The 22,942-nt window shown below is 44.7% G+C and overlaps 1 protein-coding gene across 1 annotated transcript in view; it reads left to right on the forward strand.

The window, feature by feature from the left end:
• The window catches only part of TSPAN2 (tetraspanin 2), an 878,201-nt gene that overhangs the window by 155,727 nt on the left and 699,532 nt on the right, over nt 1–22,942 (forward strand). Inside the window, 1 exon segment of the mRNA XM_085652149.1 lies at nt 21,365–21,479. Coding sequence (XP_085508275.1) covers nt 21,365–21,479 — 115 coding nt within the window.

Genomic DNA, 22,942 nt, shown 5'->3' on the forward strand with positions numbered 1-22,942 from the left:
AACCAAAGGTATAGCATTGAACCGAATATCAATAGAGAGAACCAGAAAAGCAAATATCCGTGACCCTAAAATGGCGTAATAAAACTAGTTTGTCTCAGGAACAAGGCAATCCCACTAAGCACATGACAACTTCCATCGGACAGCAAAGGACGGCTCACATGGCAAAAATGCCCCCATCTAACGCTCCACAATTAAGCCGTCCCCAAGGAGTCAAACCTGAAAACAGAAAAGACCAAGAGCATTATCCCTTTTAAACGCTGTCAAGTCCTAACTTGAAACAGCTGAGAAAAGACGGCTGTAGTAACTCGAGAGTCTCACCAAATTAAAAGGCTGTAAAAACACGGCAGCCATCTTGGAGTGGTGCTAGACCGCCAAGTTAATCAAGTTAATCAATCCCATCCATATTGAGACCAAGTTCTAAGAACATAGTTAGCGTTTGGGGAGGCATTTTGATGAAAAAACGCACAAATAAAGAATTCCGTTATCTTGTAAAATCAAGTACTTATAATTTAGATCAACCGATATTAAATATAACTCGTGAGGTCAGATGGTCGAAAGAAAAGGCTAACGGCAGTGACTAAAAGAACGACGGCCATATTAAACCAGCACATGTCGATCCCGAAATCAAGAGAGATAGTAATTAAAATGTTAACGAGTTCCAGAGACATATATATCACATAATAATACATGAATTGAAGTATAAGACTTATAATGTCAAATTTGAAAGATCCAAAGATGCATATAAGTAAGATTGTGAGTTCTATGTCCCTATTGATATTTTAAATAATGGCATCCATCTTTAGATTTCAGAGGATAGCAGGAGAGTAGGGAATAGGACTGGGGGCCTTTGGCCCATCATAATAATGATTAAAGTAGGTTACCATGTGCCTTGTGCAAATGAAACCGATAGACCAAGCTAGAGTTTCAAGTCGACATGCAAAATTACCATGTTTCGTAAAGAGAGAATTTTTTTACAAGAAATAAGAAGAGTAACAAAATACTGCAACATTGACTCATATTGCATTTTATCATATATGACCCCACGTATAGGTGAAGTAGAGTCAGTGCTTTATATAAATTGACAATCTTGAAAAAATGCATAAAGAAGACTAAATATCTCATAAATTGTCAACGTCATGTCAGGATAAGAGCAGCCCCTGTAGCATACATATTTCCAATAATTCAAAACATAGAGGATACAAGGAGATAAGGGACAATCCATTTTAATGGCATTAGTGAGAAACTGGTTTTCAAATCAAATCAAAATGAGCTTTATGCGGTTTATGAATAAAAAACCATAAAAGCTCAATATATCACATAATATTATAAACAATACAAAGACGAAATATTAAAAAAAAATGCTGATTGTAACATGAATTACAAAATCATATTCCCATGGATTTCCTATATTTAATTAGCCTTTTTAGGTATGAGGCTATAGACCTTCTAAAAGCTTAATTCTCTAAAAATTGTAATACCGAAAATGCAGGGCCACATTGTCTACAACCAATTAACCTTAAAATCCACCTCTTTCTTGGCACAGAGAAATGAATGAATCAATCAGGAGTTTATAAAGCGCGCTACTCACCCGTGAGGGTCTCAAGGCACTTACAGAATAATAAACACATGCATTGTTGTTTGCAGAGACATACCATCACATGGGCACATACTGAACGTGCTAGAGCAGTCGTTCATGACTGGGAAACCGGTTAGCCTATGAAAGTTCCCCAGTCTAAAACGGATCAGCACCATCCTGTCGTAACTGCCAATAATGGTTTTAAGATATGGTTGTATACTATATGATATGAATAGCTTTTGATTCTCTTGTACCAATGGCTTTAATATTTCTGCTGAGAATCTATTTGTCTCCAGAAGCATCAAACAGATTGTGTTAAAGTTTTTCTCCGGACTTTAATTATGCTGCCAGGGTCATCAAAATATTCTGGATGCCCAAGGTCTTTCATAAAATTTGTAACATATTTTAACCATGGGATACTAATAGCCTGTTGTAATTTTAGGCTATCATTTAAAATACCTCGATTAAAACAGGTGTTTGTGGACCATATCTTATGCCATAGTAAGATGGGATGTATTTTTATACGGTCAGATATGTACTGCATCCCTAATTCGGAATGACATATATAAGTAGATGTACTACTTGGGACTGCCAGCAAATATCTAAGGAAGTCATTCTCGACTATCTGCAGAAGCTGGGAATCTACATAGCCACAAACAACAGCACCATACATGGCAGTTGGGATGGATTTATCTTTATAGATATGCAATAATTCGATGACGGGTCATCGTCCCAATTTCTGGCAAAGTTAGCTTATGCAGCTGTGGCTTTCATAAATAATAATTTTCTTACTTGAATAGCCTGGGACCATGTCCCCTTCTGATCAAAAAGGATTGCCTAAGTAAGGAAAACATTTAGTAACTTCAACCTTATTATTATCAATAAATATGTCTCTCCATTTTGTGCTATCTTTTCCATATTTCATAATAAAAGTCTAGACTCTACCCTTTGAAGCCCCAGTTGTGTACACAACATCAAGACAGCGTCGTCCGCATACAATCAAGCGGGTATGGAGCACTTGTCGATCTGTGGCAGGTTCTGGCACTGGTTCGCTAAAACTTTACCTAATTCGTTAATATACAGTGTAAATAGAAAAGGAGCCAAAACGCATCCTTGTCTTACCCTTCTCCATATTGTAAACGTAGCCGTGCACTCCCCTCGTGTCCCGTACCAAACCCTCCTTTTGGCGTCACTATAGAGCTGCATCAAGAAGTCGATAAGTGGGTTTTCCACACCCATATCTTCTAAGATCTTCCATAGTTTAGCATGTAAAACTCAGTCAAAAGCTGCTGTTAAATCTACAAATGCCAGGAGTAGTTTCCCCTGCTTGGCCTGTGTATAATTTCCCAAGATGATATTTAAGTTTAGTCTCTGCTCAACCGTGCCTAGACCCTGACGGAAACCATATTGTAGCTCCGTTATAATGGCATTATCTTCGGCCCAGTCCTGTAGTCTATTCAGTATAATGTGACCCATCACCTTGACCAAAGAATCTAACAAAGATATTGGTCAATAACAAACAGGATTGTGACTGTCGACCTTCTTGAAAATTGGTACCAAATAGATTCCGACTGTTTTGGTATGAATCCAGAAACACAACATGCCGTTATTACTTGTGTTAGCAGGGGGCCTTAAAGGGACACGTTTGATTTATAGAGGTCCACAGGGGCTCCATCTGGACCGGGGGCTTTCCCACCCAAACTTGCGTTAACAGCACGGTTAACTTCTTCTAAAGTAAAGTGTATGTCAATGGGTAATAGTTTGGTTACGTTATCTGCTCGGGTTATGGGCCATAACCATTGGTGTCTCGTGTACAGTATCATTATACATTTTTGAATAATGGTTCACCCATTGGTCCTCAGAAATGGCTTTCTCTATAGTTGGTATATCTCGAGGGGCCAAAAAAGGGGGATTTACTGCCTCTCAGAAGGCCGTATTATCTCTAGTTAAAGTGGCTTTTGGCAGTGCTGACCATATTTAATCTCTTATTGCTCTTTTACGTTTTTTAAGGGCACGTTTATAAACCCCACTGACCATTGTGATTTCTTTTTGGTTTTTATTAGGCTTATTTAAAGCGTGTTTCAGAATACTTTAGGCTTTTGTGCATTTAGTGTCAACCCAGCACTGTTTTCTGTTATGAGGTCATATATTCTCCACAAATAAGGCCCTTTTAACCTCTTTAGTGATCTGCATAAAACACCTTAAAATTTCAGAGTGGGGGGTAGTCTCATCAAAACAAACTAAAATGCGGAATTACAATATGTTAATAGTAACCTTGAAAATTAGGTTGAGCTCACCATAGGCCAACGTAGCGAATAGCCATTTATTTTGTTCAGGACAATGTTCTGAACAACATGATCCAAGGTACCCTTAATATTTATAAGGTCATTTGGAAATAAAAAAGTAATGCTTAATGGCAAGTGGTCACTTAATGCGTTTTTGTAAGTGATAAAACTTTTTAGCCTGCTAGAATGATTACTTGACTGAAGGATATAATCCGTAGTCGAGCACATCCCTCTACCATTAACCCCTTCAGTGCCCGCCCCTTTCCCCGCCCAGTGCCGGCCGTTGCATTAGCGGGCGGGGTCTATGACGAGCTGGACTCGTCATGGGCACAGCGCCACCGCGGCCCATGACGAGTCCAGCTCGTCATGGGCACTGAAGGGGTTAAAAGCATAACTAAAGGGGACTGGCGGGAGCATAAATCATTGTCAAAACCAAGATCAAATGAAAAAATATTATCATTTAAATATTCCCCAAAAGTTGTCTGTGGAAAATGGGTAAAATGTCATCAGAAGTTATTCCACAAATATCCCCCTTGGAATGTGGGCACTGTGCAGAATTAAAATCCCCACCCCAGATAACGCATGCATCCTTTCCAGTGTCGTTCTGTGTGTTACTCGGATCACTCCTCAATTTCCTCAATATCCCCGCAATCTGTCCTGACGGGACATTATTTTAAAAATTCAACAAAACTATACAGTGATGTACTCCTGAGGCGGAAGCCGGGAGGTATTGTTTTTAAATCTCTAGTCATTTGTTTAACTTCGTCTGCTTTTAACATTGGGCTACTTATTCTTGCTCCAGTCAGACTCACCTCACTTCACCACTAATCCACTGCCACCGCTGCTGTCCGGATCCACACCGCTCCCTCGTTCGGTGTAGGAGGACCCTGCAGACGGTACTTGGCAGACGTCTTGGGTGGGGGGCGTGGACAGCGCTCTAGTCGCTCTAAGCACGGGGATATAAAACGCATGCCAGCGCGAGCGCGCAGCACCTGATGTACTCCTGAGGCGGAAGCCGGGAGGTATTGTTTTTAAATCTCTAGTCATTTGTTTAACTTCGCCTGCTTTTAACATTGGGCTACTTATGCTTGCTCCAGTCAGACTCACCTCACTTCACCAGTAATCCACTGCCACCGCTGCTGTCCGGATCCACACCGCTCCCTCGTTCGGTGCAGGAGGACCCTGCAGACGGTGCTTGGCAGACATCTTGGGTTGGGGGCTCGGACAGCGCTCTAGTCGCTCTAAGCACGGGGATATAAAACGCATGCCAGCGCGAGCGCACAGCGGGCGTGCCGCCAGCGCGCCAAAGGCGCGATAAAGGCAAGCCCGTCTGCGCCCGTCCGCGACCGTTCGGGACCAGGGGCCACAACCCCTGTATCTCCTTCTCGGCATACGAGGTATTACTGCTCTGAATCCCTACGTAGTATGCGGACTACTAGGGAGATAGATTGTCTGCATTCATTTCAGGCGCTGGATTTGCCTGCGGTCTGCCCTGCGTGCAAACACAAGCTCAAGGCTATCCAGCCACATGACAATAAGCAGGATTACAACATCCTACTTTTAAACTGCAGGTCCCTACCCAAACACAGGACGGAAGTTGCTCTCATGTTGGAAGAGCATAGGCCAGATGTGGTCTTCTTAACAGAAACCTGGCTGACGCCAGACTCCGATCCTGATATTGTATCAGCTTTGCCCCCGGGCTTCCAAATTATGCGGAAGGACCGGGCTGTCGGGAGAGGAGGCGGCCTGGCAATAATACATAAAGAGCAGCTCCTTTGTCGATGCACCTCCGATTCTATCCCTGACTGCGAAAGCCTCGCATTCAGCATTGACTTCTCCCCCAATAACTGCTTCTCAGGCACCCTGACATATCGACCACCGGGCCCCCCTAAGCAGTTCCACAAGACTCTTCCATCGATCTTGGCTGAGTCAGTTACAACTCTTTCTAACTATACACTGCTAGGTGATCTTAATCTCCACTTTGATGCCGCTTGCGACCATACCGCCACTGAGCTGGCGAATGATTTAGTGGCTTTACAATTGGAGCAGCTGGTCGATTCAGCCACCCACATCAGGGGCCATCTTCTGGATCCAGTGTTCAGTAATTGTAGTGAGCTCAAGGCTGGGCGACCTATTTGTCTTCCGTGGACTGACCATTCCCTTGTTCCCCTTACATGGTCTATTCGCAAGCCACCTCACTTAACCCCCAGCGTAAAGAACGTCAGAAATTGGGCTAAACTCCCTGTGGAGTCTTGGTCCAACAGTCTTATTACCACCCGTCCTCCCCCTAACGCGGATCCCGGCGCAGCCAATCAGGACTATGAAGAGTGGCTCTCGAACTCTCTGGAGGCCACACTTCTCCTCCGTAAAATCACTACGAAGCAGCCACAAAACACTGCCCCCTGGTTTTCTATGATACTCAGGGAAAAAAAACAGCACTGCAGGAAACTTGAAAGACGATGGCGCCTAGATTTCTCCTTGGACGATAAAACCCTATACAGAGAGGCGATTAGAACTTACAAAGATGAGGTAAAAATCGCCCAAGCAACCTATTTTTCTACACAAATCATGCGGGCAAAATCTAAACCCAAGGAAATCTTTCAAATAGTAAAGAGCCTCTCAAAACTTCCACCTCCCTCTACGCTTCCATGTAAAACGCTAGCTCACTGCAACGACCTGGCAGAATTTTTCCATCAAAAAGTCCTCCAAATCTACTCCTCTTTTCCTGCCATGGAGTTCCACCCTGCTGCTCACACATGGCCTAGCCCAGTGGAGGCTCCCCCCAACCCGCGGCTACCTTGGAACACTTTCCCTTGTTAGAACAGGACTCCCTGGAATCTCTAGCACGGCAAGTAAAATCAGGATCACCATGCGACCCAGCCCCACCAGAGGCAATGATCTCGGTAATTCAGGTTGTTCTCCCTACCATCAGGAACCTCCTCAATGCCTCTATTGCCTCTGGTATAGTTCCGCTGCCCTGGAAGCAGGCTATGGTGAGTGCACTACTGAAGAAACCAAACCTTGATCCTGGTGACTTTAGCAACTACCGCCCCATCTCCCTGCTCCCTTGGGTAAGCAAAATTCTAGAGAAGCACATCAACATACACCTGATGGACTTTCTGGAGAATAACCAGTTGCTGGATGCCACCCAAACGGGTTTTCGACCTAGACATGGGACGGAGACTGCCCTACTAGCTGTCACCGAGGAAACCAGAAGGATCCTGGATCGAGGCGGATCAGTGGCAGTGGTCCTCCTCGATCTGAGCGCAGCATTCGATACGGTTAGTCACGATGTGCTGCTGTGTCGCCTTTCTGATGTTGGAATCTCAGGCAGGGCACTACTCTGGCTCAAATCCTTTCTGAGCAATAGGTCCTTTCAGATCTTTGAGGGAAATACAGTCTCCTTTTGCAAACCCCTGAGCTGTGGGGTTCCGCAGGGCTCTTCGCTAAGCCCTGCGCTATTTAACATCTATATGAGACCACTGGCTGAGGTTGTTCGTCCGTTTGGCATTAAGATCATTTCCTATGCGGACGACACTCAGCTGGTGGTATCCCTGGCTCAGGAGGACGGCCAACCTGCACCAATGAGACTAAGGCAATGCTTGGAGGAAGTAAAAGGCTGGATGACGAGATCCTCCCTTAAACTCAACGGGGATAAAACTGAGCTGATGCTCGTGGGCCCGGCCGTTCCAACGCTTTTTGACTCCCTCTGGCCTCCATGCCTGGGCACCCCGCCCGTACCCAAGGACAACATAAAAAGCTTGGGGGTATGGTTGGACAAAGCCTTAACCTTTGACACCCAGGCCATCAGGCTTTCCGCAACTTGTATGGCCTCCTCAGGATGTTGAGAAAAGTGCTCCCACTTCTACCTATGGAGGCCAAGCAAATTGCTGTTCAAGGCCTGATCCAGTCTCGACTGGACTTTAGCAACGCCTTGTATCTCGGTGCTCCCGACTACACTCTGCGTAAGTTGCAGATTGTCCAAAACTGCGCGGCTCGCACATTGCTCCAGCTGCCTCGGAGACTATCCGCCAAACCTGGGCTGAGGAGCCTACACTGGCTGCCGGTTCACTCAGATCTAACCCTAACCTACTCTCTTTTCGTAAGCAACTGAAGACCTTCCTTTTTAGTGTCCATAACTAACCCCCTGTTGACCGCCATTGACAATTGACTATAGTCTTCAGGTAGCGCTTGGACGCCTCAGGGCAGCAATTCGCGCTTTATAAATTCACGTTTCATTTCATTTCATTTCATTTCATTTCACAGTGCATTTTATCCACATCAAACATCACGATCTGGTAATAAATATCTGATATCTTCAATTCAATCTTATTAACGTTAACATAGTTGGAAACATATGTCCACAAACCTCCCTTATTTCTCCCATGAATGGATGGTACCGCAGTAGTATGAAAAGTTTTATACCCATTAATGTGCATAATGTTCTCTGCCCAAGTTTCCTGGAAGCACAGTATACTAAATTTCCCTACAAAATCTAACCATAAGGGGCTAGTAAGCTTAGATAGAATACCTGCCGCGTTCTAAATAGAACGTGGCTGAGTTCCCTCCTGCTGTTATATATGTTATACATATTGTTTGTTTTGAAAGATGAATCTGTAGATATAGAAAGTATCTCTGTAGGTGAGGCAGTATCTAAAGAAACCGTTGTACTGTGTGTAGGGGGCACAGTACCTTCCTCTAGGCAAAAAAAAGCTTGAAAGTTTATAGAAATATCAGATTTATATCCTTTGTCATGAGTTATTACCAGGTCAGGAGTAGGTGCTAATGCATCGGATGTTAGATATGAAGTGCCATCCCTTGTTTCTACAGCATGTATGTCTATCGGGGGTTAGTAAGTCAATTTCCTCTAAGGTGGGCAGAATATCAAAATGATTGGAAACAGGAACGTTACATGTACGGTAAAAATTTTCATGAGAAAGCCTCCTGTCTGTACTTGTGTGTAGTACTTTGGTAGTTGGTGAAAATATTCCTAAGGTACTATATTAATGTCACTGGGCGTAATGAAATGATTATTTGCTCTCCTCAAGATAGCTTGAAATAATTGTGGGGTTTTAAATGTTAATACCACACAATTGCCCTGGAGGGTTTCGCGATCTCTGCCAATCCAGTTGACTCTTCTTGTCATTTTAAATTTGGCAAAAAGTGCCTCTATTAGACCTGTTTTTGTACCCAGCCACTACAAAACTTTATTTCTCAGAGCGTCCCTGGGTTCTAACGCCTGGGATGATAATTTAGGTACATTACCAGAATTGCAGTGTAAGGGGTAACTGCTGGTGGAAGATCCAACAAGGTAATTTCTGGGTGTTGCCTGTTTAACAGTAGAAGCGGGCTGAGCAGGTTAAGTCTTAAGTCTGTAGTTAAATGCACTCTTGAGTTATTTCCTTTGTTGTGGTTAACTATTTGTGTATTGGATGAAGTCGAATCCTCTATTGTCTTTGAGGATTCAATCAAGGACATATAACCCAGCCTTATGTTATAGTCTTTGCAATGTGTCCCTACTGATTTATGTTATTCACATAATGTAAGTTTGGACTAAATATATCATATGATGGTATTAAGCAGTAGTGTAGTCAAAAAGGTCATACTGAGCATGGTTTCTACCAAGAAAGTAGTAGAATGAAAATTTTCCTAGCTAACGTAACGGAAAGTTTCAATTCTATTAAGGGCTCGGAGGCGAGGATTATGCCTTCTTCCTTCACTTTATTCCACAGCAGCATGAAGGTAAACAAAAGACTACATTTCCCATGAACCACAGGGAAAGAGTAGTCTAAAAACAACATGGTAACAACCAATCAACAGGGAGCATCAACGTCCAATCCATGATGAGAGTGTCCCACATAGTCCTTTGCTAGTGTCCTCTCTTCCTCTTTCGGAGCGCGACGACAGCTGACCCGCACTCCTCAAACCTCCTGTTTTTGAGCGTCTGAACCTGCAAACAACAGAGATGTATTACTCCAGGAAACGCAAAGGAACCCTGTTACGGAGCAAGGCAGGTTACAGGCATCAGGAAATTGTCAATGAACACTGGAAAACATCTATTTACTGTCATACGGGGAGGGATCTCCTCCAGGAGTGAAAGGGCGGGATAATCCTCGACCTCCGAGTCCTTAATAGAATTGAAACTTTCCGTTACGTTAGCTAGGAAAATTTTCATTCTATGTCAGGACTGGAGGCGAGGATAATGCTTGTTCAAAGCTTGCCCACAACCAGCTGAGCCATATTCAGAACAGGCTTGAAATAGAGCCTTTTAAACGTAGAGTCCGAGGACCAATCTGCAGCATTGAGGATATCCTCCAGGCGCGCACCCAGGCCAAACGCCTTCGAAGCCATTGCACCGCGAGCGGAGTGCGCTCCAAAATCCCGAAGGCTTATTCCAGCCTCCTGCATCACCCACCGAACCCACCTGGCAATGGTGGGTGAGGAAACCGCTTTAAAGGGCTTCCAGGGCGCAATGAGCAACTGGCGTTCGCCCTGGGGACGGAATTCTTCCGTCATCTCTTCATAAGCTTTTAGGCACCGAACCACACATAACTTAGGCGAGTCCGGGAACGCCGGGTACGAGATTACCCTGGTATGGCACTTAGTACGCCGTAAAAGTGTGAAGGTCACCCCGTCAGGGGTGAACATCCTTCCGGAAATATCCAGAGCCCGCACGTCTGATACTCTCCTGCAAGAGATCAAGCAAAGGAGCATTGCCAATTTTGCCAAAGCTCCTTTTGAGAAAGAAACCGGTTAGGCTGCCAAGAGAGAAAAAGATTAAGGACCAGATTCACGTCCCACAAAGCGGAGTAACGAGGTTCCGGGGGTAACGAGAGCCTCACTCCTTGGAGCAACCTGCAAACCAATGGGTGTTCCCCTATAGGCGTTCCATTAACCGGGGTGTGACCCGACGAAATAGACAACCTGAAGGTATTAATGGACCGGTAGGCCAAACCCTCAGAAGCTAGTTGGGCCAAAAAATTCACCACTTGAACCACGTCTGCGCCCAAGGGATCGTAACCCCGTCGCATACACCAACTGACCCACCTGTACCATGCGGACTTGTATCTTTTAACTGTGCTGTCCGACCAGGCCTTTGAGATGAGGCTCTCAGCCGCTCGCGAAAGTCCCGGGGTTTCCCATCTACCCCGGAAATCCGCCACCCCATGAGAAACAGTGACCCCGCTGACACTAGCGGGTGAAGACCCCCGTCGGGATTCTTGAGAAGAGTGGGAAATTGGGGGAGTAGGATTGGAAAATCCCAAGAAAGTTCCAGAAGAACTGGAAACCACACTTGCGACCTCCACAGGGGAGTGACCATTACCAGGTCCGCTTTCTGCCAAAGAGCGCGTGATCATTGCGAACGGAGGAAACGCGTATCCCTGCTCCGCGCTCCTATCCTGCAGGAACGCGTCCATGGCCGCCGCCAGCGGATCCGGTCTCCAACTGAAAAACCGGGGAATCTGGTGGTCCAACCTGGATGCAAACAGATCCGCTGAAAACGGACCCCACAGCTCGTTCAGAGCCACAAAAACGTCCACGTCCAACATCCACATGCTGGAGTCCCGGAAATGGCGGGATTGAAAGTCCGCCTCTAGATTGTCCCTGCCGGGGAGATACTCTGCCGTGACTGAGATCTGGCTGTCCAGGCAGTATTGCCAAAAACTTGCCGCTAGATCCGAGAGAGCCTTGGACCTGGTTCCCCCCAGGTGGTTCACATATCTGACTGCGGAAATGTTGTCCATTTTCAGCAGAACACACGACCGCACCAAATCCTTCGTCCAGCACCGTACGGCAAATGAACCTGCCAAAAGTTCCAGACAATTTATGTGTAATTTCTGTTCGTCTGGAGACCACAAACCTCCTGTGGTTAACTCCCCGCAGCGTGCACCCCAGCCCAACCGGCTGGCGTCTGATTCGATTATCAGATCCGTGGCAGACCCGAAAATCGCTCGGCCATTCCAGGCCTCCATATGGTCCAGCCACCACTGGATCTCGGCACTCACCTCTGGGGTGAGAGCCACCGTGTGCGAATAAGGGAAACCTTTGCGTAGAAAGTAAGCCTTTAGGCGCTGTAGAGCCCGGTAATGAAGCGGGCCTGGAAATATGGCCTGAATGGAGGCCGACAGAAGACCGACCATGCGGGCGAGCTGACGAAGGGAGAGTCTCTGCCTGGTCAAGACGCGACGCAACTCGTGCCTGATCTTGGAGATCTTTCTGGCCGGAAGGCTGAGGGTGGAAGAGGGCGAGTCGATCACGAAACCCAGAAAGGTAAGCGACTGGGTCGGATGTAAGAGACTTGGTCTGGTTGATGACAAACCCGAGACCTTGAAGGAGGTCCACCGTCCTCTGGAGATGGACTTCCAGTTGATGCGGGCAAGAGGCCATCAAAAGGAGGTCGTCCAGGTACACGATCATCCTGATCCCTCTTGCCCTCAAATACTCCACCACCGGTTTGAGGACCTTGGTGAAGCACCACGGGGCGGACGAGAGGCCGAACGGGAGGGAAGCAAACTCGTAAACCTGGTCGCGCCAGGAGAACTGGAGAAACCGCCTGTGCGGAGGTAAAATCGGGATCACTAGGTAGGCGTCCTTGAGATCTAGGCGCACCATATAATCGCAGGGTCGTAAAACATCCCTCAGGAGGTGGATCCCCTCCATTTTGAAATGGCAATAAACCAGCCATTCTTGGAACTCGCTTAAATTGATGATGGGCCGCTTGCCGCCGTCTGCTTTGTCCACTAAGAAGATATTGCTTAAAAAACCTCTGGAATGGTGGATGGCGGGAAGAATGGCGCCCTTTTGGAGGAGGGATGCGACCTCCTCGTCCACTAGGGCGACGTCCGGAGCCGAAAACTGGATGGGACGGGGACTTGACCGTTGAACCGGGGACCCTGTAAATTCTATATGGAACCCCCTCACTGTTTGGAGAACCCAAGCATCGTGTGTCAGGGACAACCAAGCCTGAAAATGACTTCGCAACCGTCCCCCTATCTGAGATGGGGAAAAAATGAGAAGACTCACCGGAGTTGGAGGCGGTGGAGCCACCGCGGAATCCTCTTCCTTTGCCTCTGCGGCCTCTGGTAGGGTAGAAGTTCCCAAATCGTGACTGGTCCTGCGCCTGACCGGAGCCTCTCTGGTTACTCTGCTGGTGACCTCGTCCGGCCGAGCGGCCCCTGCCTCAACCGGCCCCGCGAAAAACACGGGGAAAGACCTTCTTGATGGTGGATTGAGCTCTGTCGAGGGAAGTGAAGGTATTCACGAACTTGCCCAGTTCCTTCACGAAAGGCTCACCAAACAGGCCACCCTGAGCCACGGCGCCAGCCTCGGAATCCGCCAGGTCCCCTAGTTTGGGATCTATCTTTATGAGCAGGGATCTGCGGCGCTCGGTAGAAAGAGCGCAGTTGGCATTGCCCAGAAAAATGACCACCCTCTGAGCCCAATTGGAGAGGGTTTCTGGGGAAATATTGGAGCCTGACTCCTTGGCCTCTTCAGCCATATCTAAAATCTTGGTAGCCGGCCCTAAGGCGTCCAGGAGCTTGTCCTGGCATGCCCGCCAGGACCTATCAATCCCTTTTTTGGGGTCTCGGATGAATTTTTGTAAAAAGGTGAACATCCTGGAGTCAATCTCGGGGGTGAGAGCTACCTTACCCTCCAGCGAGGGCCGAGGGCACTCCGCCCGCAAGCAATTACGGGCTTTCTAAGGGTCGACGGATGTGCTCCGCCACATAAGCCGCCACCTTATCCCCGGGAACCCACTCCGAAGAGCGGGGATGAATGATTTCGTTCGGATTCAACATGTCTGAGGCAATCGAGGGAACAGTAGGGTGAGCAGGAAGCCACGGCCTGGAAGGGCCGGGATCTGAGTCTGGATCGCCTGACGTGCCCTGACCCACATCCCTAGGGGCAGGAGGGGGAAGGGGGGAAACAACCCTAGGTTGGACTGTCTGGTTGTCTAGGAAAGCTTGTCGCAACCGCTCAAAAGCGTCGCCATCCTCTCCAGGCACCCGAGGGCGCTTACTCGGAGGGGAACCAGTGAGCAGGGGAACCGAGGGAGTAGGCAGGGCAGCATGGGAACCCATGCGGTGTTCCAGGCGAGAAAACGCCTCATTTATTTGGCGCGACAGCCTATCTTCCAGGGGGGAAATAACCTGACCCACGGCCTGATAAATAGAGGAATCTACAGCCTCATAAAATGCATCCCCCCAGGGCAGCTCCGCAAGAGGGTCTTCCTCTTCCGGGAATTCGTCGTAGTACTCCATGAGCCCAGCAAGCGGAGTAGCAGTTTAATAGCCCGTGACCAGGCCTTGGACCAGATGCTGGGTGTCAGCCAATTCAGATGCGCAGCTAAAGAGCCGCAATCACAGGGAGACGAGCCCCCAGAGACCACTGCTGGCAACAAGATTATAAATTACACACCCCACTGCCAAGGGATGCTCACCGGTCTGGACTGGGTCCCCTTTAAGAATCCCTGAGCAGGGAAAAATACGAGACCTCTAACGAGGCGTTTTGTGAGCCAAATACTAGAGTCTGTCCACCAACAGCTCTTTGAGCGAACAGAGCGTACTGTACGAAATACGGCCGATCGCGGGTTAACTTTACCACTGATCGCTGGTACAGACCCCCAAGCGGGCGTATATCTCAGACCGGGCTCCTCGGGACTGGCGCGCGCGACGTTTGAATTCTCTGAAGAGAATCAAACCCGCGACGCGGCTCCCGTGACCCCCAGCGCCCTCTAGAGGCGGGAGGACCAAGAGCGAGCCAGCGAAGCGCCGCGTAGGGACGAGGAGAACCTCGACCCCACGGCGTACAACCAAACCAACGCGCTGAAGCGCAGTATGATGAAAAACTCAAGAAAATACGAGGAGAAAACCAACGCTAAAGCGCGACCACTACATTTGAAATACAGAAATTCCTCACAACAACCGCAATAAAGTTATGGTAATAACGAAAGCATCTACATGAAACAACTGTCACATCAAACGCTATCATTGAATTACGATCATAACCCTTTAAGCACTATACAGAAAAAGAACTGAAGGGTACTTCTCTTGCTGCGGAGCAGCGAAGAAAGAGGAAGAGAGGACACTAGCAAAGGACTATGTGGGACACTCTCATCATGGATTGGACGTTGATGCTCCCTGTTGATTGGTTGTTACCATGTTGTTTTTAGACTACTCTTTCCCTGTGGTTCATGGGAAATGTAGTCTTTTGTTTACCTTCATGCTGCTGTGGAATAAAGTGAAGGAAGAAGGCATAATCCTCGCCTCCAGTCCTGACATAGGATTCATTGTCCAAGTTATGGCCATCCAAAATGGCGCATTTGCAGCAAATCCATTTGGCCTCAGTTTGTCTTGACCTTAGTTCCTTGTTACCCCCACGGATATTCTCAGTTACGCAGTCAATTCCAAGGAACCAGAATATAGGATATCGGGTATCCCCATTGGCTAATGCTCTATGATGTTCCTGTACACGTGTCTTGACACTGCACGTTGTGCTGCCTACATAGATCATATTACACTTGCAGCCAACTAAATACATCACAAACCGTGTATTACAATTGATGAACTGTTTAACTGTATGTACCTGTGATGTGTTATATCTAAAGTTTTTTGTCTTCTTAATACCAAACTGGCAGATGTTACAGGCAATACAGGTGTAGAAACCCACTCGTTTGGGAAGCAACCAGGTTCCTCTTGGTTGTGTCGATGTTATATAAATGGGACAGAGGAATCCCTGAGAGTGCAACCTCTTCTGAATACAACCACTGGATATTTATTGATAGAGGTACGCAATCCCGAGATCTCCAAGAGGGGATGCCAATGCTTTTTGAGGATCTTAAATATCTTATCGCTATGTAGAAAATATTTAGTAATGAAGGGCAATTTACTGTGTTCAGCCCCTCGGCGGTGCCTTTTATCACGGGGACTGATCTACAATGCCCCCTTCCTAGGTAGTTGGTGTTCCCTCATTTCTGCTTCCATTAGGATTCTGGCATCATAACCTCTATGTAGAAAACGTCTCTTGGTGTCTGTTATGTTGTTTTTAAAATTAGTATCCTCACTACAATTCCGTCTCACGCAAACCATTTTGCCATACGGAATATTTCTTATGACTAATTTAGCATGTGCACTAGATGCATGCAAAACACTATTGCAAGCTGTCTCCTTGCGATACATGGTACTGTGAATAATGCCATCCTTTACATAAAACTGGAGGTCCAAAAAGTTGATACTGCCCCTATGATAGTGCATTGTAAACTTAACATTATAGGGGTTGTCATTTAAGAATGTAAGATACTCCAAAAGTGCCTCTGTAGGGCCTGCCCAGAGGCAAATAATGTCATCAGTGTACCTCCCCCAAAATATGCAGTTTCATCCGGGGGGGGGGGGGGGGGCACCTTTGCCCCAGGCATGCTCCATCTCATACCAGCCCATAAAGAGTCCGGCATAAGAGGGAGCTAACCGGGGACCCATTGCGGTCCCCTGTAGTTGATGATACCAATTACCATCATGCATAAAGTCATTCCTAGACAGAATCATATCAATAATGTCTAGTTATGTTATGTTATGTTAAAAGAATTTGTATAGCGCACGTACACCAATTGGTTTCATGGAGCTTAAAGAGGAAGTGAACTACCGCTCATGGGATCAATCATTCGTAGGCCTGTGAGAACAGCCAGGTTTTCAATTGTCTCATAAAATATGAGTAACATGGAGACAATCTAATGTTGAGAGGGAGTGCGTTTCCAGAAAGCGGGGCTGGTATCATGGAGTTACATGCAAAATGGTCAGCTCCATATTTTTCTGGATAATATCGGACTGCCATGAGTTTGAATTTCTTTTGTATTCATGTGTATAAGCTGGCTAGAATCAAAAGTAACAAATTGGAAGTCATCAGACCAAGAAAAATTGTTAAACTTGACAAGAATATTCTTGCTATCCTTTACATAGGAAGGTAGGTTAGTCACATATTTCTGTAATTTGACATCCACAAATTCAGATAACCTCTCAGTAGGGGACCTCACCCCAGAGATGATGGGTCTCCCTGGGGGGAAGTCACCCTCCCTGAGGACTGTGGCCAAAATATAAATACAAGGATAACTTGCTCTTTCAACACGTAAGTTACGATATTCATCCTCCAATAGCAGGCATTCATCCCCCCATTCACCCAGTCTGATGTTAATGTGTGCTGTTTATTCACTGATGGGATTGATTTTAACATGTTCATAGCACTGTTGATCATTTAACAGGGAGGTGATTTCATTCATGTAGTCATCTCTATTCATGATGACAACATTACCGCCCTTGTCCGCCTCCCTGATCACAATGCTCCTATCTTTTTATAGTTTTAAAACTGCTTGTTTTTCATCATATGAGAGGATAAACTTTGGCTGTCAACCAAACCTGTTGGAACTGGTTAATGGGTGTAGTTCTTGAGTCACTCTCTCACTAAACTCAATGTTTTGGTGGTACCCTGTCAATGGTGTAAATTTTGACTTTGTTCTCAAACGACTATCCACATCTAGACTCTCTGTCACATTAAGTTCACTTAAACGTACTTGCATATCAGTCATTTCATCATTTTCGATAGATAAAAGACACAGTAAATCACGTACATCGGCTATGGTATGTGTTGCTGGAGGTCGCTCAAAGACACAACTTATGTGAAAAAATTCTTTAATTTTAAAGGTCTCATGAATTTAAACAGATCTATATGTACATCAACCACATCACCCCTTTGCGTGGGACAAAAACGTAAAACTTTTTGTAGTACATTATTCTCATTAACAGTAAGTTGTCTGTCTGACAAATTAATAATTTGCAAACCCTTCTATGTATCCCGACCTCTATTAGTTTGCAGTGAATCGACAAAACTTAAATCAAGTGATTTGTATCACCTACCAGTAAAAACCCAACAAAAGTAAATCCCAAACCAATTAAAAATGAGAGTACATTTTGATAAATCAAATTACACCAAAACAACAAATATCCAATAAGTAAAACCAGAGATATGAATTTGTAAAGCTTGTATTAAAACAAGCATCAAAAAGCACCAACCACAGTCAAAAGCTAAAATCGACCACAATGGAGCATGTCAGATACAGAGCCAAGGTTCTTCCTGGTGTGAAGTTTTTCTTCTGAATTACAAACTTTTATGGCGGAAAAGTGGACATCAACAGGACAATTTACACCGTGGATCGGAAGTGGGGCTCAACGACAATGGGTTGCTGATGAGTGGGGTCTCTGTCCAGGCATCGACAAAGATGAAAAGCCTTGGAGCATGCAAACCCTGTGCCCAAGAAGGCCTCAGCATTGAACAGAAGCTGCTTGGTGTCAGTCCTAATTGATCCTACTGCATTCAGACTTAGAAACTTTTCTGGAAGTCAGATCTTCTTCAGTGGGGAAAACAAACAAGCTGAGTGCAACTGGCGATTTGACATTGACAGCTGCAGCTGACTCCAGTCTCCATCCGTTCTCCTGGCAGCCAAAAGTTCAGATCCTGGGAGCACTACTTGGGATTAGGACTCACTCCAACAGAGGCCAGCAGCAGGATCTAGGGCAGGTCCAGTTGGTACTGGACAGCTAGGCAGTTGCAGGTAACAGGCTTTTGGAAGCTTGTTGTATCCCTGAAAACTCCTAGAGAAATATGTAAATCAGGTGCTGTCTACTTTCTTGGAAGACAACCTCTGTCTTCACCCTACACAGATGGGCTTTTGTGCTCAACATAGCACTTGAATTTGCCCTTCTGGTGGTTACGGAAAAGCTTAAAAGCACACTTGACCAAGGTGGCTCAGCCGCAGACTTGCTCTTGGATTTGAGCGCTGCGTTTTACGGTAGATCACATCATTTTGTTAAACAGGCTAAGAGAGGTAGGGATCCAGGATAAAGCCCTGAAGTGGCTTGCATCTTTTCTAAAAGATAGATCCTTCCAAGTTATGGAATCCCGGTGTTTCTCTGACAGTATGCCATCGGTATGTGGAGTTCCACAGGGTGCATTACTTCGCCCTTCTTTATTTAATAGTTACATGCGCCCACTGGCAGAGATTGTCCAGAAGTTCTGCCTATCCATGGTTTCCTATGCAGACAATACGCAGCCGGTGGTCTCCTTTGATAATGGAGCAAATCTTGAATGCCAACAACTGGTGCCTTGTTTGGAAAAAGTGGCTAAATGGATGACTAACTGCTGCATGAAATTAAATGTTGACAAGACAGAGTTGATGATTCTGGGGAACAAGGCTGTCCTCAGGCCTCTGCCTAGTTGGCCAAGCTGTATGGGGAACTCTCCAGCCCCCAAGTCTTCTATTAAGAATCCTAAATTATGGATGGACAAAGAATTGACAATGAAAGAACAAGCAAAAAAGCTGACAGGCACTTCTTTTGGACTACTTGGGATGATCCAGAAGGTCCTAGAGTTGACCCCAGAGTATTTAGGGAAAACATTAATATCATTCATGGCGTTTTTCCCGTCTGGCCTATGGTAATACCCTTTATCTGGGTTCTCCGAAATAAGTTATAAAGTGACTTCAAACAGTGCAGAATACGACAGCTAGGCTTTTCTGCGAAATCACAAATCATGAATCAGTTAGGGAGCATCTTAAACAGCTTCTTTGATGCAAGGATCAAATTTAAGGCCCTCTGCCTGACATATTAAGCAATAAACAACAGAGATCCCCCTAAAATCAGAGGCCTTGTTGTGCCACATGTCCCCACCAGAAATCTAAGATCATCCCAAGATGCCTTCTTAGAACTACAAGAATTAAGAGAGCAAGATGAGGTGGCAGATCCTTCTCACATCTGGTACCGAAGCTTTGGAATGCCTTGACCCGCAAATTAAGACTGCTAGAAGTGGAATCCAGATTCAGGAAAAAGTTAAAGACATAGCTATTTCCTCAGTAACTTTAACAAATATAGTTTCTCGCCGTAGCCCGATCACCCAGCGCTGGGGAGCCAACGGGCAGCCATGCGCTCTTTAATTCAATTCAATTCCCCGTAGCTCAAACAGAAGGTCAATCAACTGACACTTGGAATCACATCCGGAGTCAATGGTTCAATGCAAGCAGGTGCAGTCTTCCTTCAGGTTCTTCATTCAGCAACAGCAAGGAAGTCCTTCTTCTGATTCTTCACAGGTCCAGGTTTGTTATGAGGAGTGGTCTGTTGGATCCACGTTTATGCACACTACCAGCCTTTATATGGGAGGGCAGGTGTGCGTCTATTTCTTGAACCTGTTGTAGTCAGTTCCTGTACTCCCCCTGGGCTTGGTCCCAGCCTGCCTGGAGAGACTAAGGGGAGACAGGCCTGGGTGTGATCTTCATATGCCAGTGACATGGTAGGCATACTTTGAAGCTCAGGAAAGGCACACCCCAAGGCGATCCTTTGAAGGGAGGAGTTCCTTCTCCCTTCTTCCAGGCCTTTTGTCCACTGTCTAGGAGCAATACAAATCTCATCACAGGGGAGTCATCAGGTGCCATGTGCACCTGGACACTGGTAGGAAAGCCCATTGGTTTCAGTCATGAAAAAATGACAACTTTCTAAAAGTGTAATATCAAAAAGAGCAATATAAAACCTAACTTGACCATTAAGTTGGATTTTAAGTTACTATTAAAATGAGTCTTGAGCCATTTTTCTAGCAACTCCCAAACTGAATTTAGCACTTATTAAATGTAATAGTGTAAACCAATGTTAACCTATAAAAGGGCCATCCCTGCCACATTGAAAAAATACTTTTGAGGTTTTTCATTGCCAGGACATGTAAAACAGCTATACATGTTCAACTTTTTAAATTCTATGCACTTTGCCTATGTGCATTTAGGGCCTACTTGAGGGGTAACATCCATAGCTAATAAAAATGAAGGGTTAGGCCTGGCAAAATATTTTTTGGGGAAGGTCGAAATGGCAGTTTCAGTCTGCACACCTATGTTGCAATTGCAGGCCTGTAGACATGTTTTACAGTGCTACTTTAGTAGTTGGTACAATGAGTGCTGCAGCAGCATTCAGTATGTAGTAGCATTCCATTTAAAAGCCCTAGGTATATGCTGTACCATATACTTGGGACTTACTAGTTAATTGAAAATGTGCATTTTGGACTTTTGTCAGTTCTAACATCTTTTGAAAGGACAGCACACGCACTTTACCATTAGTTAGCAGGAGTAAATTGTGTAGAGTTCTATGCCCAGCAAAAAAGGTTTCAGAAAAAGAAGGCAAACATCTTGGGGTCACACCAAACAAAAGGTGGTCATTTACAACACCATTCTACTAAACAAGCATCTTAGATCCTGTATACATTTCCAGCGGAGTTACTGTGGTGGCATTTGATTAACCATCTCTTCTTCATAGATGTGCTCATGGTACATAACCTTAGCATACTTTTAGATGCTTCTTTTCTTAACCACATTTAGCTAAATTCTTTCCTAAATTGAAGGCCTATCGACCACTCTTTATTGTGAAATTGTTACAGTTGTGTGTTGTACCACACAGTAACCAGAATGTACTTGTGTCTACAGCTGGCTGGGTCAGCCGTCATTGCTATTGGACTGTGGCTTCGATTTGGTGGTGATATTACAGAAATTACAGAATTAAAATATTCTGATGGAGTCGACGCCTCATCATTTTTCACGGGTAAGCACCAATCTACTTATGTTGCTTTCTTGGTTTGCTGAACCCTAATAGGTCGTTTATGAATCATTAATTCAGTTACTTTTTTGCTTCGCTTTCTGGTTTTTATAAGGCATGAATCAACCACCAAAATGTTGATAAGGGCTACGAAATAAGGAGTTTCTCGTGTCTGAGATGGGTCTACGTGAGTTACTGGGATATGTTCCTTTCGCTATACGTGATTAATGTACGGATGCCTTAAACAAATCACTATGTGGATGGGTTTCTTGACATGATTGACTCTCAGAATTTCTAATCATTAAAAGAGAAAATGTTTTAGTGTAGACAAAACAGCTATTACTAAAAGAGCCACTATTGCTCATATCAGGTATTACTGAAAATAGTAAAAATGGTTTGCTGTAGCTATTTTAAAAAGAAAGGAGGCCTTCCTGCTCCATTTTTCAATCTACATTTTAATCCAAACCTTGCCATGTAAGTAAGTAAATAACAATTAAAGTAATAAAGTAAATTAATTGAAATTAACTAAATATAATTCTGATTTCCCTCACAAGTACAATTTTGCCCGACCAAATTTTCGTTACTCCATATTATTTATTTATTTAAAAAGAATACCTTATAAATCAGAGCAAATACCATTAAATTAACTAGTAAAATAGGCCTCTCACGAATTGCAATCATTAGATACTCCAATTATCTGTATCAGGGTGTGTTTTTTCCTTAAAGCAGCTGTTTTAGCTAGGAAAACTATGGACAAATAGTACCACCTGCTCTAACATGTATTTATTCTGATTTTAGATCATATCTGTACTTGATTAGTTCATATTTTATAGATGAACTATGCACTTTATATGCGGTATGCAAAATATTTTGAAGGACTTATGTGCTGTAATTTTATTTTGTTTAGCTTTATTATATTTTATGGTTACTGGATCATTTATCTCATAAATTATGTTGAGGTTGATGGAGTTATTTATTTTATAACCATTTAATTGCTCTGTATTGCTTCTGTCTTTTCTGGCCTTATACGGCCAAGTAAAGAATGAATGAAAACTAGTAAAATCTAAGGAAATATAACACAGCCAATAATGTGTGTGAAGGACCTATTTTGTGAGATAAATTAAGTGCAAACTTAACTGTGCAAATATCTCTATTACTCATTATGTACCTGGTCCTATATATAGATGATTCAATTTCTTTTGATCATGCCATGTTTCCAAAATACTTGAATAGTAAACTAAATACATGTATACGTGAATTACTGAGATATAAAGTTCAGTAACCACTCATGCCCTATAGGCACTCTATAATTTTTAATATTATACTTTGTGATATTATGGGTGGAGAAGCTGTGAACTAAATGGGAGATAGTTCAGAAGAAGACTTACCCCAATAGTGGGTACTTATGTGGATATACATTTTAGACTACAAATGATATTGAAAGAATTTTCCCAATATTATCCAAAATA

Source organism: Triturus cristatus, chromosome 1_1 (genome assembly GCF_964204655.1).
Source record: "Triturus cristatus chromosome 1_1, aTriCri1.1, whole genome shotgun sequence".
Lineage (NCBI taxonomy): Eukaryota > Metazoa > Chordata > Amphibia > Caudata > Salamandridae > Triturus > Triturus cristatus.